Source organism: Lithobates pipiens, unplaced genomic scaffold, assembly GCF_037356315.1.
Source record: "Lithobates pipiens isolate NorthernLeopardFrog02 unplaced genomic scaffold, aLitPip1_a1.2 Scaffold_93, whole genome shotgun sequence".
Taxonomy (NCBI): domain Eukaryota; kingdom Metazoa; phylum Chordata; class Amphibia; order Anura; family Ranidae; genus Lithobates; species Lithobates pipiens.
This window is the reverse complement of record NW_027507916.1, coordinates 338,582-365,799: the sequence shown is the minus strand read 5'-3', so window position 1 is coordinate 365,799 and position 27,218 is coordinate 338,582. Positions and strand designations below refer to the sequence as shown.

Genomic DNA, 27,218 nt, shown 5'->3' with positions numbered 1-27,218 from the left:
CATTGAACCTCATTTGCCATGTAGTTGCCCCTCCCCCCATTCATTTGTTCAGATCTTCTTGGAAGGTTTCCACTTCCTGCGGAGAAGTTATTGCCCTGCTTAGCTTAGTATTGTCCGCAAATAGAGAGATTGAACTGTTTCCCCCATACCCATCCTCCAGGTCATTTATATACAAATTAAATAGGATTGGTCCCAGCACAGAACCCTGGGGGATCCCACTACCCACCCCTGACCATTCCGAGTACACCCCATTTATCACCACCCTCTGAACTCGCCCTTGTAGCCAGTTTTCAATCCATGTACTCACTCCTATGGGAGTTATCCAGCCAGGCTTCAGGGGGACAGGAAAGGCCGACAGATCTGACATTTGTAATAAAGAATATTTCTACAAATGGCGCCCTCTATGTGACACTTCAGGGGCCACTTTAATGTAATCGGTGAGCTTAGCCCATGGGCGTCCGCAGCAGGGGGCAAGGGGAGTCAAGTGCCCCCCCCCTGGAATCCCCAAGGTGTTGCAGCAGCCAGCAGCGTCTGCCGCCGCCGCCGCCATGCTGCCTTTTTTTCACTGAGTCCACTGGCAGCTGCATCCTCCGCCCTCTCCTATGGATCACAGCGCTGGCTGGCTGGCTCTGTGTTCGGCGGCCGCGCTGTAACATGGCCCCCCCCCCAAGACCAGCTCGTGTGATAGTAGAGAGAATCAACGTTCCACCTATCACATGAGCCGGTCTGAGGGGGCGGGGCCATGTTACAGAGCGGCCGCCGAACACAGAGCCAGCCAGTGCTGTGATCCATAGGAGGAGATACTGCAGGTACAGCCCGCCTTGTGTGCCACAGTGCCTGGATAGGAGGATCGAAGGGGTGGGGGGGGGGCGATTCTCCTATCCAACTTATTTTACTGTCTCCAGTTCACCTTGTGCTCCCTGCCCCCCCCCCCAGTGCTCTTCTCCACCACCACACTCTCCTGCCCCCCCCACAGTTCTCTCCTCCCCTGTTCTTGCTGCCCGCCCTGCTCTCCAGCTCTCCCCATCCTTCTCTAGCCACCATCCCAGTGCTCTCCCCCCATGTTCCCCCCCAGTCCTATCTCCTCCGTGCTCTTCCCCCGTTCTCCTCCCCAGTGCTCTCCCCCCTGTTTTTCCCCCCCGTGCTCTCCCCCTGTTCTTCCCCCCCCCGTGCTCTCCCCCTGTTCTCCCCCCCAGTGCTCTCCACTCCCTCCAGTGCTCTCCCCCCCAATGCTCTCCCCCTACCCCCACCAGTGCCCTCCACTCCCCCCTGTTCTTTCTCCCCCTTTTCTTTCTCCCCCCGTGCTCTCCACTCCCCCCCCAGTGCTCTCCACTCCCCCAGTGCTCCCCCCGTGCTCTCCCTCCTGTTCTTCCCCGCCACCAGTGCTCTTCAGCTCTCCCCATCACTCTCCAGCCCCCACCCCAGTGCTCTCCAGCCCCCCATTCTCCCCACCCCTGTTCTTTCTGCCCCCCCTGGTGCTCTCCACCCCCCCAGTGCTCTCTACCCTCCGTGCTCTCCACCCCTGTTCTTTTTGGCTCCCCCCAGCACTCTCCACTCCCCACCCCTGTACTCTCCACTCCCCCTGCATTTTGCCCCCACCCATGTGCTCTCCAACCCTACCAGTGCTCTCCACCCCCCATAGTGCTCTCCAGTCCCCCGTGCTTTCCACCCCTGTTTTTTCTGGCCCCCACTGGTGCTCTCCACTCCCCCCTGCTCTTTCTACCCCCCCAGTACTCTCCAGCCCCCATGCTCTCCACCTCGGTTTTTCTACCCCCCCCAGTGCTCTTCACCGCCCCACACTCTTAGCCCCCCCAGTGCTCTCAGCCTACCGTGCTCTCTACCCCTGTTCTTATTGGCCCCCCCAGTGCTCTCAAGTTCCCCCCCAGCGCTCTCTGCTCCCCACCCCTGTGATCTCCACTCCCCCTCGCTCTTTGCCCCCACCCATGTGTTCTCCAACCCTGCCAGTACTCTCTGCCCCCCCTTCTCTCCGACTCCCACCCAGTGCTCTCCACTTCCCCAGAACCAGAGCGCAGGCTGACTGGGGCCGGAAAATGAGGACGGCTGAAGGTGCAGGTGGCCAGGGACCACTCTATCTCACAGCAAACAGATCCTCTGGAAGGAGCACCGTCCCCATCCAAAACGAGAACAGACCCTGCCTGCTGCTGTCCATCATGGATATCCTGATGGCATGCAAGGTACCGTACCGAGCATCAACAACACCCCTTCCCACAGACAGGGACTGCAGACTGGGACATGGGGCACAGGAGGGTCTGCAATGATGGGCACAGTTGAGACTGCATTCACGGCACAGTAAAGCTGCATTTGTTGGGCACAGTGAGGCGGCATTGTTGGGCACAGTGAGGCGGCATTGTTGGGCACAGTGAGGCGGCATTGTTGGGCACAGTGAGGCTGCATTGATGGGCACAGTGAGGCTGCATTGATGGGCACAGTGAGGCTGCATTGATGGGCACAGTGAGACTGCATTGATGGGCACAGTGAGGCTGCATGTAAGGGTGGAGTGAATACGATAATGTAAGGGACACTGATATAAAGGGTTTCCTCCTTATATATTTTTTTTTTTTCACGGTGAATAAAGTTCGCTTTATTGATACTTGACACACAGGTTACAATCCAGAAAAAACAGAGTTAAAACATACAGCAGGAAAAGGAATAGGAATATAGTATATTCCACGTGCAATACAAGATTTTTTGTACAAACTTCTCTGACATTAACCAGGTGAGGCCAGTGGACACCCAGATACCGCAGAACAGTCAATGTAACAAGGTAGCCACTGTACCCCCCATCAGACCCTGCAAGGGGGGAAGGGGGGGAGAAGGGAGGGGGGGCAGGTAGGAAAGGGGAAGGCAAAGGGAGAAGGGGAACAAGAGTAGGAGCATGACAAGGGAAAGAAAAGGGAGAAGGGGGAAGGAAGGGGGGAAGGGAGGGAGACCATCCCCTACGGACCCAGCAGTAGCAGTTCTGATTTCTATATACCCTCTCTATCTCCTCCCGTCCAGGGCAACCATATCAAATTTCTTAGGACACTTCCTGCTTATATATGTCATTATGTATAACGGTAGGGCCTTATTAATGATGTCATCCCACAAAGCCACCGACGGGGGGGAAGCAGAAGTCCAGCGAAGGAGAATGGCCTTCTTGGCATAATAAAGCAAAAACGCTACCAGGAGTCTGGAGTAGCGAGACCGCTGGTCCTCCTCCTGAATGCCAAGAAGAGCCAGCTCTGGGGACCGGGGTAAGGACAAGCCAAGACGCTCATGAATGGTGTCAAACACGTCAGTCCAGAAGCCGGCCACAGCCGGGCAGCTCCAGAACATATGGAAGAACGTTCCCATATCTGTTTTGCACATGGTACAGGCAGGGTCTCTTTGCTGGTACAGTCTGTGCAGCCGCTGTGGGGTATAATAAAATCTATGTAGAAACTTGGTCTGAATTACTTTATCCCTAGATAAAATCACCAGGCCTAGGCTATCCTCAAAGCAGTCATTCCAATCCTCTCTCGCCAGGGTAGGAATATCCCTCTTCCAGGCCTCCCACAATTTCTCCATCTTAGGAGAGTCCACACAAATTAGCGAGATGTATAAGGACGAGAGAGACTTGGAGTGCTGGTCCTGGGTCAATAGCTCCTCCATGGGATCCATAGAGAGGCACGTGACTTCTGGCAGATGCGCCCTGGCTGCATGTTGCAGTTGGTGGTAGCGGAAGTACATCCACCCGGGCAATTTAAATTTGGTGGCGAGTTCCCCATACGACCCCAATCTTCCATCTATGATAATGTCTCCTACCGTCTTCACCCCGTAGCGCACCCACACTATCGGGTCAGGTACAGTCCGAAAATGCGGGAACACAGGGTTCTCCCACAGGGGCTGCCGGGGAGACCAGACCCCTGGCCTAATAAACCGTCTCCTAGCCAACCCCCTACACCCTAAGTGTCGTCCTAGTCGGCAGTGGAAGCCCAGGGTGTGCGCCAGGTCCTCTGTACACTAAATTGCCAAGGTTGTCCAAAGAACCCACTCCAGCTGCCTCAATGCAGACCGCGGCGTTTGTCCTAGAACGGGCAAACCACCAACGGACCGACACGAGGATCGCTGCCCAGTAATAGACCCTAAAGTTGGGTAGGGCCAGCCCTCCACCACTCACGGGTAGACACAGAGTGGATCGTGCAAGTCTAGGGTGGAGCCCCCCCAAATAAATGACCCAACACAACTATCTAGATCAGCAAAAAATACACCCGGGATCAAAACGGGGGAGTTCCTGAATAGATAGATGAATTTGGGGAGGAACACCATTTTCAACAGGTTGATGCGACCCAACAAATTCAGGGGAAGCTTCCCCCAGGAGGCACATCTAGCCTTCAGCTGAAGGAGGGCAGGCTTCAAGTTAAGGTCGTAATAGGTCGACGGGTCACTGCCCACCACCACTCCGAGATACTTAAATTCATTGACCCACTGGAGTTGGGTATCCGCTGCAGCCGCTCTCGACCCCAGGTCCAGAGGAAACAGGACAGATTTGGTCCAGTTTATTCTGACCCCAGAAAAACGACCAAACTCGTTAAAAATTTCCAGAGCCGCTCGTAATGAGGAGTCCGCGTCCTTCAAGTAGAGCAGGGCATCATCGGCGTAGAGCGACACCTTCTCCTCAAGGGAGCCAATTCTCAACCCCTCCACCCTCGAGGACGCTCACAGGGCTACCGCCAGAGGCTCCAGCGCCAGCGCAAATAATGAGGGAGAAAGGGGGCAGCCCTGACGGGGACCCCTCTCCAACTGAAACCCTTCCGATAGCCTACCATTAATCCGCAACCGAGCTCTGGGTCGCCTATAAAGCAGCTGCAGCCAACTCAGGTAATGGGAACCAAACCCATATGTGTGCAATACCGCCATAGGTATCCCCATTCCACTGAGTCAAATGCCTTTTCGGCATCCAGTGAGGCAATGACCCTGGTCCCAGCATTATCATGGGGATAGACAAATTAAGAAACAGATGCCGTACATTAATGTCGGTGCCCTTACCAGGCATAAACCCCGTCTGGTCAACATGGACAAGCTCCTCCAGGACCTGCGCCAGCCGATTCGCCAACACCTTTGCCAGCAATTTGGCGTTGACATTAATCAAGGTTATTGGACGGTAGGACGCACAGTCCTCGGGATCCTTACCTGGCTTGGGCACCAACACAATAATCGCCTCTGACATGGAATAGGGGAGCAACCCCCTCTCCAGAGACTGGGCAAAGATACTAGCTTAGGGGCGACCATCTCCTGATAAATGGAATAAAATTCCACGGTAATACCATCCGCCCCTCGGGGACTTCCCTGCCTGCATTTGGGCCATTGCCACCTGAACCTCCTCCAATGATATGTCCCGCTCCAGGTGGTCCACTGCCCCCCGGGACAGGGTAGGAAGTTCCACCCCGTCCAGGAAGGCCAGCAGCGCCGAGTCATTGTAGTCTACCCTAGTGGAATATAAGGCGCTATAATAGCACACAAACCTAGACAGGATCTCTTCCAGGTCCGGGATAGGGGTCCCCCCTCGTCTCTGACCCTGCCAATATGGGCGCTGGTAGAATGTCCCCGGGCTAACCACGAGAGCAGCCTCCCATTTTTATCCCTATACTCAAAGATTTTCTGAGCAGTGCCCAGCATAGAATTCTTAGTCATGTCTATCCTGTGCAGATCGACCGCCCTAAGTGCCATCTGCCATTCCTGATAGCTAGGGGGGGGGGGGGGGGGTGGGGTCCGCCACGTGTCTACTCTCCTTTTCTCTCAACAACCCCTCTAATTCCTCCAGCAACTGCACAGACCGTTTGCGACACCTGACAATTCGGGAAATGTATTCACCCCTCAGCCAGCCCTTGAACGCATCCCAGACCACCAGGGGTTCGGTAGAGTCCGCATTATCCAACCAGTAGTGACACAGGGCCTCCGGCATATCCTCCTGAACCCCAATATCCGCTATCCAATACCCCGACAGCCTCCACAGTCCCCTCCACAAGGGGAGCCCAAGGGACACCCCAAGGAGGAGGGGAGCGTGATTAGACACCCCCCTAGGCAGAATCCGCACGTTCGCCACTCGCTGCAGAATAGCCTGCGAAACATCCCCCAGGTCTATACAGGAGAAGGTGCGAAACGTGGAGGAATGGCAAGTAAACTCTCTGCCCGAGGGGTGAAAGTGGCGCCAGACATCCATCAACCCAAAAGTATCAGCCCAACGTGTCAGACCCGGCGCCTCACGGGAGGACCGGTGGAGCCTATCCAGCTCTGAGCACGGGGCCATGTTATAATCCCCTATCAACAGAACATTCTCTACGCCATACCTTATAACTAAGTTCATAATGACAAACAAAAGGTCAGTATCCGCAGGGGGAGGCAGGTATATACCCACCAGGACATAGTCCACATTTGCGATGGTAGCATGCAGAACAACAAACCTACCCAGGGCCGTCTTTAATGTTGATTGGGCCCTGGGCAAACATTTTCTTGGGGCCCCCAACTGCTATTAGACATATAACAAATAGCAGCAAGACCCAAATCAGTTTACTGCAGCAGATCAGGCAGCAATTGCAATTGGTTGCCAGAGGATACAGCATATTAATACCGATCACTGACTGGTTGCTAGAGGTTACAACACATAATTTCTGCTTCCACATTCATTGCTAGAGGTTACTGCACATCATTACTGCTCACTGAGAAACGTAAGACAGGAGATGACCAGAGACTGCGGATCTAATACAGGAGATGACCAGAGACTGCGGATCTAATACAGGAGATGACCAGAGACTGCGGATCTAATACAAGAGATGACCAGAGACTGCGGATCTAATACAGGAGATGACCAGAGACTACAGATCTAATACAGGAGATGACCAGAGACTGCGGATCTAATACAGGAGATGACCAGAGACTGCGGATCTAATACAGGAGATGACCAGAGACTGCGGATCTAATACAGGAGATGACCAGAGACTGCGGATCTAATACAGGAGATGACCAGAGACTGCGGATCTAATACAGGAGATGACCAGAGACTGCGGATCTAATACAGGAGATGACCAGAGACTGCGGATCTAATACAGGAGATGATCAGAGACTGCGGATCTAATACAGGAGATGACCAGAGACTGCGGATCTAATACAGGAGATGACCAGAGACTGCGGATCTAATACAGGAGATGACCAGAGACTGCGAATCTAATACAGGAGATGACCAGAGACTGCGGATCTAATACAGGAGATGACCAGAGACTGCGGATCTAATACAGGAGATGACCAGAGACTGCGGATCTAATAGAGGAGATGACCAGAGACTGCGGATCTAATACAGGAGATGACCAGAGACTGCGGATCTAATACAGGAGATGACCAGAGACTGCGGATCTAATACAGGAGATGACCAGAGACTGCGGATCTAATACAGGAGATGATCAGAGACTGCGGATCTAATACAGGAGATGACCAGAGACTGCGGATCTAATACAGGAGATGACCAGAGACTGCGGATCTAATACAGGAGATGACCAGAGACTGCGAATCTAATACAGGAGATGACCAGAGACTGCGGATCTAATACAGGAGATGACCAGAGACTGCGGATCTAATACAGGAGATGACCAGAGACTGCGGATCTAATAGAGGAGATGACCAGAGACTGCGGATCTAATACAGGAGATGACCAGAGACTGCGGATCTAATACAGGAGATGACCAGAGACTGCGGATCTAATACAGGAGATGACCAGAGACTGCGGATCTAATGCAAGAGATGACCAGAGACTGCGGATCTAATAGAGGAGATGATCAGAGACTGCGGATCTAATATAGGAGATGACCAGAGACTGCGGATCTAATGCAAGAGATGACCAGAGACTGCGGATCTAATACAGGAGATGATCAGAGACTGCGGATCTAATACAGGAGATGATCAGAGACTGCGGATCTAATACAGGAGATGACCAGAGACTGCGGATCTAATACAAGAGATGACCAGAGACTGCGGATCTAATACAGGAGATGACCAGAGACTGCGGATCTAATACAGGAGATGATCAGAGACTGCGGATCTAATACAGGAGATGACCAGAGACTGCCGATCTAATACAGGAGATGATCAGAGACTGCGGATCTAATACAGGAGATGACCAGAGACTGCGGATCTAATACAGGAGATGACCAGAGACTGCGGATCTAATTCAGGAGATGACCAGAGACTGCGGATCTAATACAGGAGATGACCAGAGACTGCGGATCTAATACAGGAGATGACCAGAGACTGTGAATCTAATACAGGAGATGACCAGAGACTGCCGATCTAATACAGGAGATGACCAGAGACTGCCGATCTAATACAGGAGATGACCAGAGACTGCGGATCTAATACAGGAGATGACCAGAGACTGCGGATCTAATACAGGAGATGACCAGAGACTGTGAATCTAATACAGGAGATGACCAGAGACTGCGGATCTAATACAGGAGATGACCAGAGACTGCGGATCTAATACAGGAGATGACCAGAGACTGCGGATCTAATAGAGGAGATGACCAGAGACTGCGGATCTAATAGAGGAGATGATCAGAGACTGCGGATCTAATATAGGAGATGACCAGAGACTGCGGATCTAATGCAAGAGATGACCAGAGACTGCGGATCTAATACAGGAGATGATCAGAGACTGCGGATCTAATACAGGAGATGATCAGAGACTGCGGATCTAATACAGGAGATGACCAGAGACTGCGGATCTAATACAGGAGATGACCAGAGACTGCGGATCTAATACAGGAGATGACCAGAGACTGCGGATCTAATACAGGAGATGACCAGAGACTGCAGATCTAATACAGGAGATGACCAGAGACTGCGGATCTAATACAGGAGATGACCAGAGACTGCAGATCTAATACAGGAGATGACCAGAGACTGCAGATCTAATACAGGAGATGACCAGAGACTGCGGATCTATTACAGGAGATGACCAGAGACTGCGGATCTAATACAAGAGATGACCAGAGACTGCGGATCTAATACAGGAGATGACCAGAGACTGCGGATCTAATACAGGAGATGACCAGAGACTGCGGATCTAATACAGGAGATGACCAGAGACTGCGGATCTAATACAGGAGATGACCAGAGACTGCAGATCTAATACAGGAGATGACCAGAGACTGCGGATCTAATACAGGAGATGACCAGAGACTGCAGATCTAATACAGGAGATGACCAGAGACTGCGGATCTAATACAGGAGATGACCAGAGACTGCGGATCTAATACAAAAAACATCCCTTGTGACAGTAATAGGTGGTGACAGGTACTCTTTATGGAGGGACCCCTCCTTTACACTTCAAAGTATTCAGATCGCCAAAAACGGCGATTCTGAATACCGTATATATTTTTAAAACCGGCGCCATTGGCAGCCGAGTAAAAGGGAAGGATATAGTCTCACAGCCCCCTCCCCCTTGATGAAAACAGCCAATAGAGTGACAGTATGAGATGAATATATGACCACAACAGATGTATTGCAATGTAAAGAGATGTAGATTCTCTAGGCTATATGGGCCTGGAACACGGCCGCCAGAGTCACTCCCAATACAAAGTGAAGATGAATTATCTCTTATATAACACAAATGTATTACCAGTGGAAAGATTTTCATGAGATTGCTGAAAAGGGGCGGAGCATGAGCGGCCTTAAAATGATGCCCCCCCTTGGAAAAAGTTCTGCGGACGCCCATGACTTAGCCCATAATAAGGCTGGAGCGGTCACTGTAACCATGGAAACCAAATGTAAGCTGTGGTGAAAAACTGGGATTTCCTATGGCTGCATTCTGTAAACACTTTTCACTAAAACTGAATCTAGAAATCTCTGATCTAGAACTGGAATTTCTATTCTGGGCGGAGCCGGCGAGATTTCTGCATTAAAAGCCCTCTACAGCTCCGGCCCTCGAGGGCCGCCTATGGACAAGGTGTTGGAGGGGACAGAATGATCCCACCGTACCTCCATGCCTGCCGTCCTCCACCTAGAGGAATCCTATGGGAGTGGGCGGAGCCTGGCCCTCGAGGGCCGCCTGTGGACAAGGTGTTGGAGGGGGCAGAATGATCTCACCGTACCTCCATGGCTGCCGTCCTCCACCTAGAGGAATCCTATGGGAGTGGGCGGAGCTTGGCCCCCACGGACTGGAGTTCTGCACATCTCATTATGGAGAGTCCATCCGGATTGGATGTAGGCGCCATAACTGGGAGGAGTTATAATCCGCAGCCGTCCTCTCCCCTCCTCCACCTAATGACAGCTAATAGATGATCAATAAAGTCCCAGTACACAGATGGTGACCATAGCAACAGTCCCCGCCCACCCCCTGTGTCTGCAGAGCTCTCATTGGCTGCTGCAGATTACAGTTTTTTTTATAATAAATCCTGAGAGCTAACAGTTTAGACTGACCTTATTAGCATAATAACAGCCCCCCGCTAACAGTTTTACCGTATTTACCATAATATACCGACCTTGTTTTACCTCCCAAAGTGATGTCACAAGATATAAACCACTTGTCTTGGTAAACATGTCCCGCCTATTAGGGTGAATACAACTAACGGCTAACGGCTGACGGTCATATAAAAGGGCTGCAGCAGAGGGCTGGGCATCATTTGTTCCTGAGCAATCCTGAAGGTAAGTTCACCTTTTCTCCTCTCCTGAGACCCGGGACAGATTTCCACCCAACATACCCAGAATGACCCCACATCACACATTTCCCACAATCCCCCGCTTCTCATGTATTCAATGTATTCATCCATTTACAAAATATATCAAAAATTTTTTTTTTTTTTTTTTATAAATTTGATAAGAAAAAAAATCCCTCCAGATCTCATTATTGATCATCGTTATTGGAGCTCATTGATATTACAGACAGGATTTTATATGTTAAATATCAGATTGATCAGAGTCTCCATAACATGATTGATATTTATAAAAATTATATATATATATATATATATATATATATATATTAAAAAAAAAAAAAATATATATATATATATATATATATATATATATATATATATATATATTTCCCACAATTCCCTGCTTCTCATTTATTCATCCATTTACAAAAATATATCAAAATAATTAAAAAAAAATAACTGATGGGAAATAAAATCCCTCCAGACTTATGATTATTGATCATTTTTATTGGAGCTCATTGATATTACAGAGATTGATAAGTCTCCATAACATGATAGATATTATATATATACATATGTATATTTATTAAAAAATGTTCTATCTAATATTTCATACATAGATGTAATAGATTGATTATGTATATATTATATACAGTCACAGGTCACAAAGCTCCCACACAATGGGGGGGTGGGGTGATCTTTGTTATCAGTCATGTGATTTCAGTTACAAACCCCCCTGAATGGGGTCTGTCAGTGGCAGTTTATTTTTAGCTGATCCCAATGATATTTGAAAATGGCAGCCAGCCAGGCCCGGATTGGCCATAGGGCATACCGGACAATTGCCCGGTGGGCCGGGGCCGCTGGGCTGCAAGTCCATGGAGGGCACAAGGCTCTTTGAGCCCGCGCCCCTCATGCAGTCTCTCCGCGGTAGCTCGGCTCAGCCCATCGGTGGCGGGGGACGTACACAAAGGGGGGGTGGAGCTAGATGAGAAGCCTTCGGCCTCTCCGCGGCTGCTTGTATAGGTCAGCCATCCGTACCAGGGGGCGTGACTGCAAACTTGAAGCCAGATAACAGTAAACGTGAGTTCCGCCCGTGCTCTGCGCTCACCCCCCTGTAACCAGGATAGGAGGAGCGGTGGGGGGCGGCTGCATATAGAACAATCATTCTCTCCATCTTCCTCCTGCAGTATTGGAATGCCTGTGAGAGGGAGAGGAGAAGCAGGAGACTGCAGGAGGAAGATGGAGAGAATGATTGTTCTATATGCAGCCGCCCCCACCGCTCCTCCTATCCTGGTTATTTCTGCTGCCCCTCCCGGCTCCCCACACCACCCATGCTCTTTGCCTCCTCATGCTCTCTGCCACCCCCAGTGCTTTCCACCTCCCCCCTGCTCTCTGCCGCCCTCCCTGTGCTCTCCGCCACCCCCCTGCTCTCTGCCACCCCCCATGCTCTTTGCCCCCCCACGTGCTCTTTGCCAACCCCCGTGCTCTCCGCCACCCACCCCGTGCTTTCCGCCACCCACCCCATGCTCTCCGCCACCCACCCCATGCTCTTTTCCACCCCCCATGCTCTTTTCCACTCCCCGTGCTCTTTGCCACTCCCCGTGCTCTTTGCCACTTCCCGTGCTCTCTGCCAACCCCCTTCTTCTCTCCGCCCCCCCCCCCCTGTGCTCTCTGCCGCCCTCCCCGTGCTCTCTGCCGCCCTCCCTGTGCTCTCTGCTGCCCTCCATGCTCTCCGCCACCCCCATGCTCTCCACAACCCCCCATGCTCTCTGCCGCCCTCCCTGTGCTCTCTGCCATCCCAGCATGCTCTCCACCACCCCCGCATGCTCTCTGCCACCCCCCCATGCTCTCCGCCACCCTCCATGCTCTGCGCTCACCCCCCTGTGCTGTTCATATCCCCCCATGCTCTCCGCTTCCCCCTCATGCTGTTTGCTTTCCCCTGTGCTCTCCACCTTCCCCAGGTGCTCTTCACATCCCCCCATGCTCTCCACCTTCCCTTTGTGCTCTCCCACGCCCTCCCTGTGCTCGCTACCCCCATACGTTCTTCAAATCCACCATGCTCCCCGCCGCCATCCCTGTGCTCTCCACTTCCCCCATGCTCTCCGCCGCCCTCCCTGTGCTCTCCACCAGCCCCCCTGTGCTCTCCACCTCCCCCATGCTCTCCCCCACCCTCCCTGTGCTCTCCACCTCCCCCCCATGCTCCCCACCACCCTCCCTGTGCTCTCCACCTCCCCCCATGCTCTCCACCACCCTCCCTGTGCTCTCCACCTCCCCCATGCTCTCCACCACCCTCCCTGTGCTCTCCACCTCCCCCCATGCTCCCCACCACCCTCCCTGTGCTCTCCACCTCCCCCCATGCTCTCCACCACCCTCCCTGTGCTCTCCACCTCCCCCCATGCTCCCCACCACCCTCCCTGTGCTCTCCACCTCCCCCCATGCTCTCCACCACCCTCCCTGTGCTCTCCACCTCCCCCCATGCTCCCCACCACCCTCCCTGTGCTCTCCACCTCCCCCCATGCTCTCTGCTGCCTCTTGTGTTCTTCTCTTCCTCCCTATGCTCTCGTCCCACCCCATGTTCTCAAGGTTCTTCCCTGTGTTCTCCATCCCCCCATGCTCTTTCCTGGTCTCACCTCACCTCGCCCCCCCCCCCCACACACACACACACCTCTGCTGGGTTCCCCTCTCACAGGGGATCTGTCAGGGTGAAGAGTGGGGAAGGGGTCGGTTAACATGTCATGGGCTGCTCAATCCAAAATGCCTGGGCCTATTTTTTGTCCCAGTCTGGGCCTGCAGCCAGCTGTGTAATATGAAGGTCCTCAGCCTTGTGTTAGAGCTTTGTGAATGAAGCCTCTCTGATTCAATTGCCCGGGGGATGTGTACATCCGATTTGTACCCGTCTGCACTGACTTAGAAGATCCCATTATTTCCGGTTATACGTCCGCCCCGTTACATAAGCCCATTTCCAGCTGAACTCTCACCCGGCAGTTTCCCTTGACAACGACATCACCCACAATTCTCCATAGGGGGCACTCTGAGAGCCTTTACATTCCATCGGTTTAGAGTTATCTGTGAATGGCGGCCCCAGAACGATCAATGTCATTGGGGTGTGTGCGCCCCATCCCTAATATGTGCACCCCACACCCGCGCTTAAATTGTAGCCCCGCCCCCTATTAGTCTCACTGTTATTTAGCACCTTCAAAATGTTCCTCATTGAAATAATCTGCAACTCTTTATAAGAATTTCGGGGGGGGGGGGATGGAACCTCAGTTGGTGATAATTACTGGCATCTGTGATGTGGTTGGTAGACTTTCCCTCACTTCTTTTCCTTCTGAGAGGACAGGAAGTGCGGGAAACTTTCCCAGGCAGGTCACAGAAAACAAGGAAAACCTCAGAAAAGTTTGAGCCCCGCCCCCAACTCCATACAAATCTAAAAGAAAATGTTTTGGAGTGAAGTTTTGCTTTACAATCTGAACGTCTACTTACCCTTTCTTTTTTCTTTTTATAGGTTCAAAGTGATTGAGTGATGTATTACAAAACTAAAAATATGATGTCGGAATTAGACGAATGGAGAAGAGTGGAGGAGGATTGGGATTTTATAAGGGTGACCGAAAGACAAGTGAACGAGAGGAGAGAGTTTCTAAACAGAGCTAAAGACATGGTGGCGGAAATTAAGAGAATGGCGGAGGATGAATGGAAGAAATTCCGCGCTCTGAAGGCACTCTCCAGAGGAGAAGCCGAGATGGAGGAGAAGAAATATGAGGAGGGTAAGGTGGAGGAGCAGACAGGCGGGGAGCTGAAGAAAGCAGAGGAGAGAAGACTTTTCCAGAAAGCCTATACACTGAAGGCATACTGGGAGAAGGAAAGAAAGATGCTTACAGCAGAAAGAAAAAGAGAGCTTCTGCAGAAAGTTCGGGCAAGAAAAGCCCAGATAGAGGAGAGTAAGGTGGAGGAGCAGACAGACCTGCAGCTGAAGAAAGAGGAGAGAAGACTTTTCCAGAAAGCCTATACACTGAAGGCATACTGGGAGAAAGAAGGAAAGCAGCTGACAACAGAAAGAAAACGAGAGCTTCTGCAGAAAGTTCGGGCAAGAAAAGCCCAGATGGAGGAGAGTAAGGTGGAGGAGCAGACAGACCTGCAGCTGAAGAAAGAGGAGAGAAGACTTTTCCAGAAAGCCTATACACTGAAGGCATACTGGGAGAAAGAAGGAAAGCAGCTGACAACAGAAAGAAAACGAGAGCTTCTGCAGAAAGTTCGGGCAAGAAAAGCCCAGATGGAGGAGAGTAAGGTGGAGGAGCAGACAGGCCTGCAGCTGAAGAAAGAGGAGAGAAGACTTTTCCAGAAAGCCTATACACTGAAGGCATACTGGGAGAAGGAAGGAAAGCAGCTGACAACAGAAAGAAAACGAGAGCTTCTGCAGAAAGTTCGGGCAAGAAAAGCCCAGATGGAGGAGGGTAAGGTGGAGGAGCAGACAGACCTGCAGCTGAAGAAAGAGGAGAGAAGACTTTTCCAGAAAGCCCATGCACTGAAGGCATACTGGGAGAAAGAAGGAAAGCAGCTGACAACAGGAAGGAAAAGAGAACTCCTAGAGAAAGTGCGGGCAAGAAAAGCCGCGATGGACAATCAAAGATACGGGGATCAATGGGAAGTCGGCCCTGATGAAGGCAGAGACAGACAGGTAAGTACATGTTCTTGCATATAGAATATATAAAGTGAAGGGGGGACATTGCCTTCATGGAGGATTACACATCAGTAGGAGGATATTATGCTGGTTGGGTATAAAATATCCGTATGTTATAGACACGCCCAGATATAGGCAACAGAGATTGTTGGGGGACCTTCTCATGTCCCTCATATGGAAATCCATAGAAGTGATCAGTAGGCAGAGCTCCTCCAATGATCAGATAGATTAGATCTAGAGCAGATATAACCATACAGGAAGGCAATGAATGGACTATATAGAAGGTGATCCTTCCTTCATTGTTGGATAGTGGAGGAATGAGCGGCAGGGAGGCTCCGTACCTAAAGACAATATATCCGAGTGAAATATAGGAAAGTTATCACGTCTGTAAAATAGGGGATAGATTTATAGCATTTTTATTATTGCTCTTTTTTTTTTTACCGGTTATGGCGGCGATCTGCCATTTTTATCGGGACTGCGACATTACGACACATCGGACACTTTTGACACATTTTTGAAACCATTGACAATTATACAGCGATCAGTGCTATAAAAACGCACTGATTACTATGTAAATGTCACTGGCAGGGAAGGGGTTAACACTAGGGGGCAATCAAGGGGTTAACTGTGTTCCCTAGTGTGTGTTCTAACTGTGGGGGGAGGGGACAGACTATAGTAGATGACAGATCGTGGTTCCTAGCTATTAGGACTCACGATCTGCCTCTCCTCTCCTCTCCTCACAGAACAGGGATTTGTGTGTTTTACCCGTTTGGATGCTATTTATGTCGTTCCCTGGTGTGCTGGCAAATATCTTCCCTTTACACACACACATCCCTGTTCTGCCTCTCGTGCCCATGATCGCATGCTGTCATCGCGTCTGCCGGTTTTGAGCATTGGCACCCCCCTGCAATGCAGCGGGCACGCGCATGCCTGCTATCCCGTTTAAAGGAGCCGACGTACAGTGACGACGGCTCGCGGGATCGTGCCGACCTGCCGCAGTATAATGACGGCGGCTGGTTGGCAAGTGGACCAAAAACAGTAACAGTTTGTTCCAGAGGAAGGCAAAAAAAAAACTGCGGTCAGGGATCGGGGGGCAGTTTTGTCTCATAAAGACAGACGGATTCCTCGGTGACCTCACACAGGCAGTTGTCGCAATTCCCTGGATCAAACTATTTCCTCTTCAGCTTAATCAGTCAAGCAATGGGAGAAATGCAGAAACTTCTACCAACCAATCAGAAATCATCTATTGCTTCACCTGCTTTGAACTGAAGGATGTTATATGATAGATCTGTTTTATGTCATCCTGGAGCTTCTATGATAACGAATATGACTTTTTTTTCTCTTTAGTTTTGGATTGAGAGTGAGATCCCCGCTGTCCCACCATCAGAACCCATCGACATAATGATACACCTCGATGATGGGGAATTCCATACAAGCAGCAGATCTCCAATCAACACGTAAGTTTCTTCATTGGAATTTCCTTTGTACAATGTGACATCACCAATGATGGGGCACTGATCTTTAGATCTGGAGGATAATCTGTAGTGATAGTAAAATTGGAAAAACAGGGTCATGGGAGGGATTTTTGCTACTCTTAATGGAAAGGTTATATTGTATTCTTTGCACAAAGCTCATCTAAGATTCCCCTAATGGTAAATGAATTATGTAAAGTGTTGGTGTCCATGGTAACCAAACTGCAATTATCATTCAGTTGGTTTCCCGATTTCTCGAAACTGATTTGGGATCCAGATGATCATTTGATGTTCTGGATTATTGGACGAGGCCAATCACTAATGACTGGAGATGACAAGTCCCATGAGCCCATGATACGAATTCCAGTCACTGGAAGAGAAAACGTCTGGTGGGGAAAAGTGAGAAGAGCCTCTTGGTTAGATGATGATGATTAGTGGTGAAATATGTAACTACCAGCAGCTCACTTTATGAAGAAATAACAAGAGAGCCAGGTCTGCCACCTATGCAGTAGGACCATATAATGTCCTTCCATCCAGCCATTAATGGCATTGCAGATTATGCTGAAGATCCAGATACTAATGTATTCCCCTAGGTGTATATTTGGGTGTGGGGTTAGGAGTGCCGAGTACAAACAGTGTTATTATGTCCTGGGGATTCATTGTACATGTTTTTTAGTTAAGTTGTATACGGCCAAGAAGCCTAGTTTAAGGATAAAATGGCTACATTGTCATGTTCCTTCTAGCCGTATGAGGAGCTATCTCTTTTTCCCTGGAAACACAGACTAGACCCCCGCATGGGCAATATTCAGCCATGTCCATGGAGGGTTCCTTATTTTCTGGCCAGAAGGTGGCAGAGGAAAGGGGGAGGCAAGACTCCAATACAGCACCAAGGCAGCGGCCATGCTTGCTTCCTTCTTGGCCCGGCACATCAGTCCAAGCTCACAAATGATCTCTCCCAGTCCTTCTAATGACATTTTACAACATCTCATAACTTTAGTAGCAAATGATTTACCTTCCAATTTCTCTTACAGGAGTGAAGAAGCTATGGTCACTGAGGATGCATACCCAACTTCATCCCGGCCTGACACAACCACACAACAGACTCACAATGCTGGACTATTCATAAACTTTCTGAGATCCATCCCGATTATCGGGAATATGGCCGGACCATAATAGTAAGTATCCTTTCCTGTAGTTACATAGTTATCTAGGATAAAGTCCCCTGTCTATGAAGTACGATCTCCCATACACGGGGGCAGTTGTGGATTAGAGGAGGGAGAACAAAACCCTTTGGTATCTGGAGGACATTTTAGAGGGGACCAAATCTCAGTTCATATGGAATTTTCCAAAGTTGCAGATCTTTGATGAATGTTCCTTTCCTAGTGTTATGAGGAAGGTGGGGGAGGGGGGTGCTTTGTCCAGGGGGAAGTATAGGGATTAGGAAAGGTTTTCCGGCTTGCTTGGCAGTGGTTGGTCAGCCCAGTTGGGACATCCCATTAAGTGTTCCTCTAACTTCCCTCAGGGATCCCAGTAAAGTAATGTTCTCCTCTATGGCATTTGTTCTCCTCCAGTACCTAAGATGACTTGGCTCATGGCACTAGCTAAACATATAGAGAGGGTTCCTCTACCCAACACCAAAACCTCCGCCAAGTATCTGGCCAGCTGCTTCTGTGGAGAAGACCACCTTATATAAATGGACATTTGGGGAATTGGCATAAACTGATCAGTACTAGAAAACTGAGGGACGTCTTTAATGTAGATGGAAGGCCATAGTCGTGTGTAACATTCTGTAATATCTCTTCTTTTTCTCTTTCCACAGAGCTAGTCCAGTCAAGTGGCCCATTGAACCACCGAATCAGCTCACTGAGGGCTCCATTCAAAGCAGAAGAACCAAAATGCAATGCAGGCCCATTAGGGGCACCAGGGCCCCGCCCCCTCTCTCCTCTCCACCCCCTATATGTATCGTGCTGCAATTCACCTGCTGCCTGACCCACCACTAAGATGGGGTAAGTGGCAGGCATGCAGCAGGCGGGTGTCCTCCCAGATCAGTCCGCACCACTGACCGGGGGGTCTAGGAGGTGGCTGTGTGTCTGTGCTGCTGGCCGTGCATGCCGGAGGGGGTGATTGGTTGGGAAAGTGCACTGGTGGGGGGGAGGGTGTTAGATAAGTCTGCTGGTGGGGGGGAGGGTGTTAGATAAGTCCGCTGGTGGGGGGGAGGGTGTTAGATCAGTCCGCTGGTGGGGGGGAGGGTGTTAGATAAGTCCGCTGGTGGGGGGGAAGGTGTTAGATAAGTCCGCTGGTGGGGAGGAGGGTGTTAGATCAGTCCGCTGGTGGGGGGGAGGGTGTTAGATAAGTCCGCTGGTGGGGGGGAGGGTGTTAGATAAGTAGGCTGGTGGGGGGATGGTGTTAGATAAGTCCGCTGGTGGGGGGGAGGGTGTTAGATAAGTCCGCTGGTGGGGGGGAGGGTGTTAGATAAGCCCGCTGGAGGGGGGGAGGGAGTTAGATAACTTCGCTGGTGGGGGGGGTGTTAGATAAGTAGGCTGGTGGGGGGGAGGGAGTTAGATAAGTCCGCTGGTGGGGGGGAGGGTGTTAGATAAGTCCGCTGGTGGGGGGGAGGGTGTTAGATAAGCCCGCTGGAGGGGGGGAGGGAGTTAGATAAGTTCGCTGGTGGGGGGGTGTTACATAAGTAGGCTGGTGGGGGGGAGGGTGTTAGATAAGTCCGCTGGTGGGGGGGAGGGTGTTAGATAAGTCCACTGGGGAGTAGGGTGTTAGATAAGTAGGCTGGTGGGGGGGAGGGAGTTAGATAAGTCCGCTGGTGGGGGGAGGGTGTTAGATAAGTTCGCTGGTGGGGGGGAGGGTGTTAGATAAGTCCGCTGGCCCAGCCCGCCCCTGTTGGGGGAGGTGCATGCTCACCCCCTCTTTCCTGGCCTGCCAGGCTGGGTGCACGGATGGGGGTCTGGTATAGATTTTGGAGGTCATTTTGTTTGCATGGAGTTCCCCCTTTACAGGTGAGTAGAAATTTTTCGAATGTTGTTGAAGTTGTGCTGTGTGAAGGGGAAGACACAACAAATATAAAGCAGTATTGTCAGTGGACTGTCTCCACCATCTATTAGGAGCAAGCCTTCCATTCCCAGGTGAGGTGTCCTGTCCCCGCCCCTTCAGGGTTCAGGTTGAAGATGCGGAGGAGGAGCGAGGGAGGAGGAGGAGGGGAACTTCCCTTTTTAGGTGAAGTTCCACATTAAGATGGGGCAGCACAGAGGCTTAGCGGTGAGCCTTGCAGCACTGGGGTCCTCGGTTCAAGACCTGACCAGGACACCATCTGCATGGAGTTTGCATGTTCTCCCTGTGCTTGCGTGGGTTTTCCCCGGGTACTCCGGTTTCCCCCCACACAACAAAAACATGCAACTTTTTGTGTTGGTGGTGCAGTGGTGAGCACAGCTGCTTTCCAAGCAGACGACCCGGGTTCGATTCCCGGCCAACATAATGGCCAAGATTCTCCCCAGAGACTGGAATTATATGTGGAGTGCAGATTAGCGATGGGATAAAATGTAAAGGAATGAAGTGAATGTCGTGGGTTTGTATGGATTTTATTACACACCTTAGAATAGATTTCTTGCAGGTAGGTGTGATTGTTGTGTATTCTCAGTGTCAGCCAGTAGGTGGAGCACTCGGCTACCTTTCAGGTATTTTCTAGGCTCTTCTTCACAACTTTGCTGAAGAAAGGCCGGCTATGTACTATATACAGTGGGGGAAAAAACACCTACCAACCAACAATAACCCTCCCCCCACAGACTGGCTCCACTAGGTGCTCATGTGGTACACAGATTAGTCCTGTCAATGTAAGAAGGTTCTCCTAACGACAACTCGTTATGTGTATAGAAGACGCCTGTCCACAGAATCCCTTCCCTCCAATCCTCACCATCATGGGGAAGACCAAAGAGCTGTCAGAGGACGTCGGGGAGAAGATTGGGGACCTGCACAAGGCTGGAATGGGCTACAAGACCATCAGCAAGAAGCTTGGTGAGATGAAGAAGACAACTGTTGGATCGATTATTCACGAATGGAAGAAATACAAAATAACCATCAATCGCCCTCAATCTGGAGCTCCATGGAAGATTTCACCTTCATGGGGTGAGGATGGTCATGAGAAAAAGTGAGGGATCCGCCCAGAACTACACAGGGGGGAGCTTGTGAATAGGGATGAGCTGAACACCCCCCTGTTCGGTTCGCACCAGAACCTGCGAACAGACCTAAACTTCGTGTGAACTTTAGAACCCTATTAAAGTCTATGGGACTCCAACGTTCACAATCTAAAGTGCTAATTTTAAAAGCTTATATGCAAATTACTGTCATAAAAAGTGTTTGGGGACCCGGGTCCTGCCCCAGGGGACATGGATCAATGCAAAAAAAAGTTTTAAAAACGGCTGTTTTTTCAGGAGCAGTGATTTTAATAATGATTAAAGTGAAACAATAAAAGTGTAATATTCCTTTAAATTTCGTGCCTGGGGGGTGTCTATAGTATGCCTGTGAAGGGGCGCATGTTTCCCGTGCTTAGAACTGTCCCTGCACAAAGTGTCATTTGTGCAGGAAAAAAAGTCTTTTAAAATCACTTGCGGCTATATTGTCGGCTCCCCGTAATACAGAGAACATTCAATGAGTGTTCTCTGTATTAGCCGACAATTCATTCATTCATTGATAAAAAAAAAAAAAGCGCAGGGGTTCCCCTAAATTCAATTACCAGGCCCTTCAGGTCTGACATGGATGAACCCCGTGTCAAATTAAAAAAAAAAATTGACGTGGGGGTCCCCCTAAATATCCATACCAGACCCTTTGGTTCCAGTGACCCCAATTTTGGAGTTATAATTGCTGAGAGTGACCCCAATGTTGGGGGTTATAATTGTTACCAGTGCCCCCAATGTTGGAGTTTTAATTGCTGCCAGTGACCCCAATGTTGGGGGTTATAATTGCTGCCAGTGACCCCAATGTTGTTGGTAATTATTGGTGCCAGTGACCCGAATGTTGGGGGTTATAATTACTACCAGGGACCCCAATGTTGGGGGTTATAATTACTACCAGGGACCCAAATGTTGGGGGTTATAATTGCTGCCAGTGGCCTCAATGTTGTGAGATAAAATTGCTACCACTGACCCCACTGTTGGGGATTATAATTTCTTCCAGAGACCCCAATGTTGGGGGTTATAATTGCTGCCAGTGATCCCAATGTTGGGGGTTATAATTGCCACTAGTGACCCCAATGTTGGGGGTTAAAATTGCTGCCAGTGACCCCAATGTGGGGTGTTATAATATCTGTCAGCGACCCCAATGTTGGAGGTTACAATTGCTGTCAGTGACCCCAATGTTGGGGGTTATTATTGCTGACAGTGACCCCAATGTTGGGGGTTATTATTGCTGACAGTGACCCCAATGTTGGGGGTTGTAATTGCTGCCAGTGAACCCAATTTTGGGGGTTATAATTGCTGCCAGTGACCCCAATGTTGGGGGTTATAATTGCTACCAGTGACCCCAATGTTGTTGGTAATTATTGGTGCCAGTGACCCGAATGTTGGGGGTTATAATTGCTACCAGTGACCCCAAAATTGGTGGTTAGAATTACTTTGTGACCCCAATGTTGAGGGTTGTAATTGCTGCCAGTGACCCCAATGTTGGGGGTTATAATTTCTACCAGTAACCTCAATGTTGGGGGTTGTAACCTCAATGTTGGGGGTTATAATTTCTACCAGTAACCTCAATGTTGGGGGGGGGGGGGTATTTTTAACCACTTAAGACCCGTGCTATAGCCGAATGACGGCTACAGCGCGGATCTCCATTGCCGGGTCTACGTCTATTGACGTCGTCCCGTGCACGAGGGGCGCGCGCGGCACGCTCTATGATCGGCGAGTCTATGAGACTCGCCTGATCACTGATCCGAGCAAGGGGTCGATCCCGACCCCTTATCACGTGATCAGCTGTCAGCCAATGACAGCTGATCATGTGATATAACGGAGACGGTAATCGGCTATTATTCCTCCTCGCGCTGACAGCGCGAGGAGAAAAAAAAAGAGCCGATCACCGGCGGCCGTGATCGGGACATTAGTCCCGATCACGGCCTGCCCTGCCAGTGCCCACCTGCCCCCTCATCACTGAACATAATAAAAAAATAAGTGCCCCCCTCAGTGCCACCCTGCAGTGCCCACAGTGCCACCCAGCAGTGCCCACAGTGCCACCCAGCAGTGCCCACAACCTGCCTCAACAAAGGTGCTGCACCCCAGGGCCACATATCCGTGCCCATCAGTGTCATCTACCAGTGCCCATCAGTGCTCAGCAGGGCTGCCCATCAGTGCCACCTATCAGTGCCCATCAGTCTCATCTATCAGTGGTACCTATCAGTGCCCCTTAGTGCCACCCATCCGTGCCATCTTATCTGTGCCCATCGGTGCCGCCTTATCTGTGCCCATCGGTGCCGCCTTATCTGTGCCCATCGGTGCCGCCTTATCTGTGCCCATCGGTGCCGCCTTAACTATGCCTATCAGTGCCCACTAGTGCCGCCTCTTCAGCGCACTTCAATGAATGAGAAAAATTACCTGTTTGCAAAATTTTATAACAAACTATTAAACATGATTTTTTTTTTTTTTTTGCATCTTTTTTTGTTTGTTTAGCAAAAAATAAAACTCCCAGCTGTAATTAAATACCACCAAAAGAAATATCTATTTGTGGGAAAAAAATGATAAAAATTTCATTTGGGTACAGTGTTGTATGACCGCGTAATTGTCATTCAAAGTGCATCAGCGCTGAAAATTGGTCTGGGCAGGAGGGGGGTTTAAGTGCCCAGTAAGCAAGTGGTTAAGTAAATAACAAGGTAGATTGATTTCCAATATTTCATCATAGAATTTGATCAGTGATTGTTTATCATCGTCATGGTGATGGGAATAATTGGTGTCAGTCCCCCCATGATGTGTGGGGTTCCGTGCTCCGGATTTCTGTGGGGGGGGGGTATTGGTTGGTGACCTGAGTGGGGGGTCCTAGCAATACAGACATCCATCTGTGGACTTATAACCCCCAACATTGAGGTCACGGGTGAAAATTGCTACCAATAGGGAATCTAATAAAGGGGGTCCGACCTGCTACTAGCAAGGAGGAAATAATAAAGTGGCCGGTGAGTGTACAGTATATGCAGTATGTGACAAAAGTAAGTACACCCCCTCAGTGACATTTCTTCTCTCTTTTCATGTGACAACACTGAAGAAATGACACTTGTCTACAATGTAAAGTAGTGAGTGTACAGCTTGTATAACAGTGTAAATTTCCTGTCCCCTCAAAATAACTCAACACACAGCCATTCATGTCTAAACTGCTGGCAACAAAAGTCAGTACACCCCTAAGTGAAAATCTCCAGATTGGGCCCAAAGTGTCAATAGACGGCACACACATCCAGTGGCGGGAAATGTAAACAGTGTGACGTCCATCACAGGAGGTGGGACTTCGTTACTGCGGCCTCCCGGCCCGAGAAATTCAAATCCAGCTCCATGACACAGCGGGAAATCGCCGCTCTAAACGACCCAGACACTGGTAGGCTGCCTCTGATGGGCGCTGATATTTAAGTAAGGCTGCAGACACGATGCAAGAGAAAGTCAATAGACTGAGGACACGATGCAAGAGACGGTCAGAGACTGAGGACACGATGCAAGAGACAGAGACTGAGGACACGATGCAAGAGACGGTCAGAGACTGAGGACACGATGCAAGAGACAGAGACTGAGGACACGATGCAAGAGACAGAGACTGAGGACACGATGCAAGAGACGGTCAGAGACTGAGGACACGATGCAAGAGACAGAGACTGAGGACACGATGCAAGAGACAGAGACTGAGGACACAATGCAAGAGATGGTCAGAGACTGAGGACACGATGCAAGAGACGGTCAGAGACTGAGGACACGATGCAAGAGACAGAGACTGAGGACACGATGCAAGAGACGGTCAGAGACTGAGGACACGATGCAAGAGACAGAGACTGAGGACACGATGCAAGAGACAGAGACTGAGGACACAATGCAAGAGACGGTCAGAGACTGAGGACACGATGCAAGAGACAGAGACTGAGGACACGATGCAAGAGACGGTCAGAGACTGAGGACACGATGCAAGAGACAGAGACTGAGGACACGATGCAAGAGACGGTCAGAGAGGACACGATGCAAGAGACGATCAATAGACTGAGGACACGATGCAAGAGATGGTCAATAGACTGAGGACACGATGCAAGAGACGGTCAATAGACTGAGGACACAATGCAAGAGACGGTCAATAGACTGAGGACACGATGCAAGAGACGGTCAATAGACTGAGGACACGATGTACGAGACGGTCAATAGACTGAGGACACGATGCAAGAGACGGTCAATAGACTGAGGACACGATGCAAGAGACGGTCAATAGACTGAGAACACGATGCAAGAGACGGTCAGAGAGGACACGATACAAGAGACGGTCAGAGAGGACACGATACAAGAGACGGTCAATAGACTGAGGACACGATGCAAGAGACGGTCAATAGACTGAGGACACGATACAAGAGACGGTCAGAGAGGACACGATACAAGAGACGGTCAGAGAGGACACGATACAAGAGACGGTCAGAGACTGCAGACTGCATTTTTCCTGAGCTTTTCTTGCAGTAAAAAGGTGCCAATAATGGGCAACAATAACCTCATATTAATTAATATCCTCAATTTAATAAGTCAAATATAATACAATTGTATATAAAAATAAAGGTTTTCGGTTTTCCACTAAGTGCATCCTGCATTTTCGGTTTCAGCACCCCTAATTTTTCTGAATTATGGAGTGTCCATAATCAGAGCCCGTCGGTGTCGATCGGACGAGGATCTGTTTCTGGCCACTTACAGGACACGGTGTCCCCGCACATGAAAATAAAACACACATCTAGAAACGGTGACACGAGAGATAATTATTTTATTACACGACTACTGAGAGATTCTACATCACTTCCATTAAACAAACTGCATTTCAATATATAGAATTTTTCTCTTTTATTTTTTTATTTTTTTGCTGATAGAAATCCACACTGCGGCACACCCGGGAGATGGCGAGGGGGGCGGGGGCAGGTGGGAGGAGCCTGGCTCACCCGCTAACCCCCCCAGCTGCTCTATGAGGCGCTGACCAGCGCACGCTCCCGCAAAACACTGGACCCTGAAAATGCGGCATTACAAGCTGATCCGTATGATAAGAGGCTGCTGAAAGGAGAACAAAGAAGGAATATCGATCGACACATTTATTGTTCCTAAGTGAACAAATAGATTTTACTAGATCACATCCCCGCTTCTGCTCCCTTACCAGGGCTTCAATTACCATCAATAGAGGGGCCCAGGAGGTGGAAGCAGAAGAGGGACTTTTTTTTTTTTCATTTCTGGGGCGTAGGTGGATAAAGTCAGTGCTGCTGTTCTGCTACACCCCTTTGTAGGCGAGGTTGGGGGGCCTCATCAGGAAGGATATATGGGGCCCCATGATTTCTAAGTGGCCTTGCCTACATATACTTACCTTTCTGGCAGCTTGTTTCTTGAGAAGCCAATAAGTGGTAAAACAAGCCTTTTTTTTGCACATGTTGTCCCTGTCGGTATCTTTTAATGTGAACAAAATAGGTCCACTTGGAGGTGTAACTCTAGCATTGCAGTATAAGGATGCTGAGAGCCTGGGGGGGGATTGGCGTTCCAAAAGAGCCATTTACATGAGGAGCCCGGGCACACTGGCAAAGCTGTGCCCATTAAATGTTGCCATCTCTTGGGGCACCATAGAGGTATAAGGAGACGTTGATGCCCATTGTGGTCTCCTGAGGTTGTAATTTGTGCCGTTCTCCTCCACAGTCACCGAAACAGCGCAGTGAGGAAATGTACGGCCAAACATCTGCTCAGGGTGATGGAGCTCCTGGGGGCCCAGAAACTTCTGTGTGGAACCAGAGAAAGTACAGACACCTTCCTCCGCACCCTCGTCAGACTGGTTCAGGATGGACAGCAGGACACCAGGTACTTTCATACAGAGGTCACCCTCCCAGCCATGCCATTTGATGGACTTTGACTTATTATGGGATTATTTTATAGCTCCCTTCCTTGGAGGGGCCCCTTTTCCTCTGCCCAGGGCAACTCACACATGCCATCAGGGCCGCCGATAAGGGGTACCACCAGGCCTCCTGTAGGGGGCCCAGGAACACAGGAGGGCCCAGAGAATTGGCACGGAGGGCTAGAAGGACAAGTACAGAACGATGCACTGTGTCTGTGTCTCTCCCTCCAGCAGCAGAAAGCTGTTTTCTCTCCTCTCCCTCCTGCCAGCTTTTAGCTGCTGGAGGGAGAGACACAGACACAGTGCATCGTT

General features: G+C 50.2%; 1 protein-coding gene and 1 non-coding gene across 2 annotated transcripts in view; both read left to right on the top strand.

Moving 5' to 3' along the window:
* LOC143973711 (TOG array regulator of axonemal microtubules protein 2-like) overlaps positions 1-26,929 on the top strand; it is a 75,453-nt gene extending 48,524 nt beyond the window's left edge. Inside the window, exon 7 of the mRNA XM_077474564.1 lies at positions 26,714-26,929. Within this exon, the coding sequence (XP_077330690.1) occupies positions 26,714-26,924 (211 nt within the window). The 3' untranslated portion in view covers positions 26,925-26,929. The remainder of the gene's footprint in view (positions 1-26,713) is intronic.
* TRNAG-UCC (transfer RNA glycine (anticodon UCC)) lies at positions 20,247-20,318 on the top strand. The gene has a single exon. It is a non-coding gene; the product is annotated as a tRNA-Gly (tRNA).
* Positions 26,930-27,218: the final 289 nt, after the last annotated feature.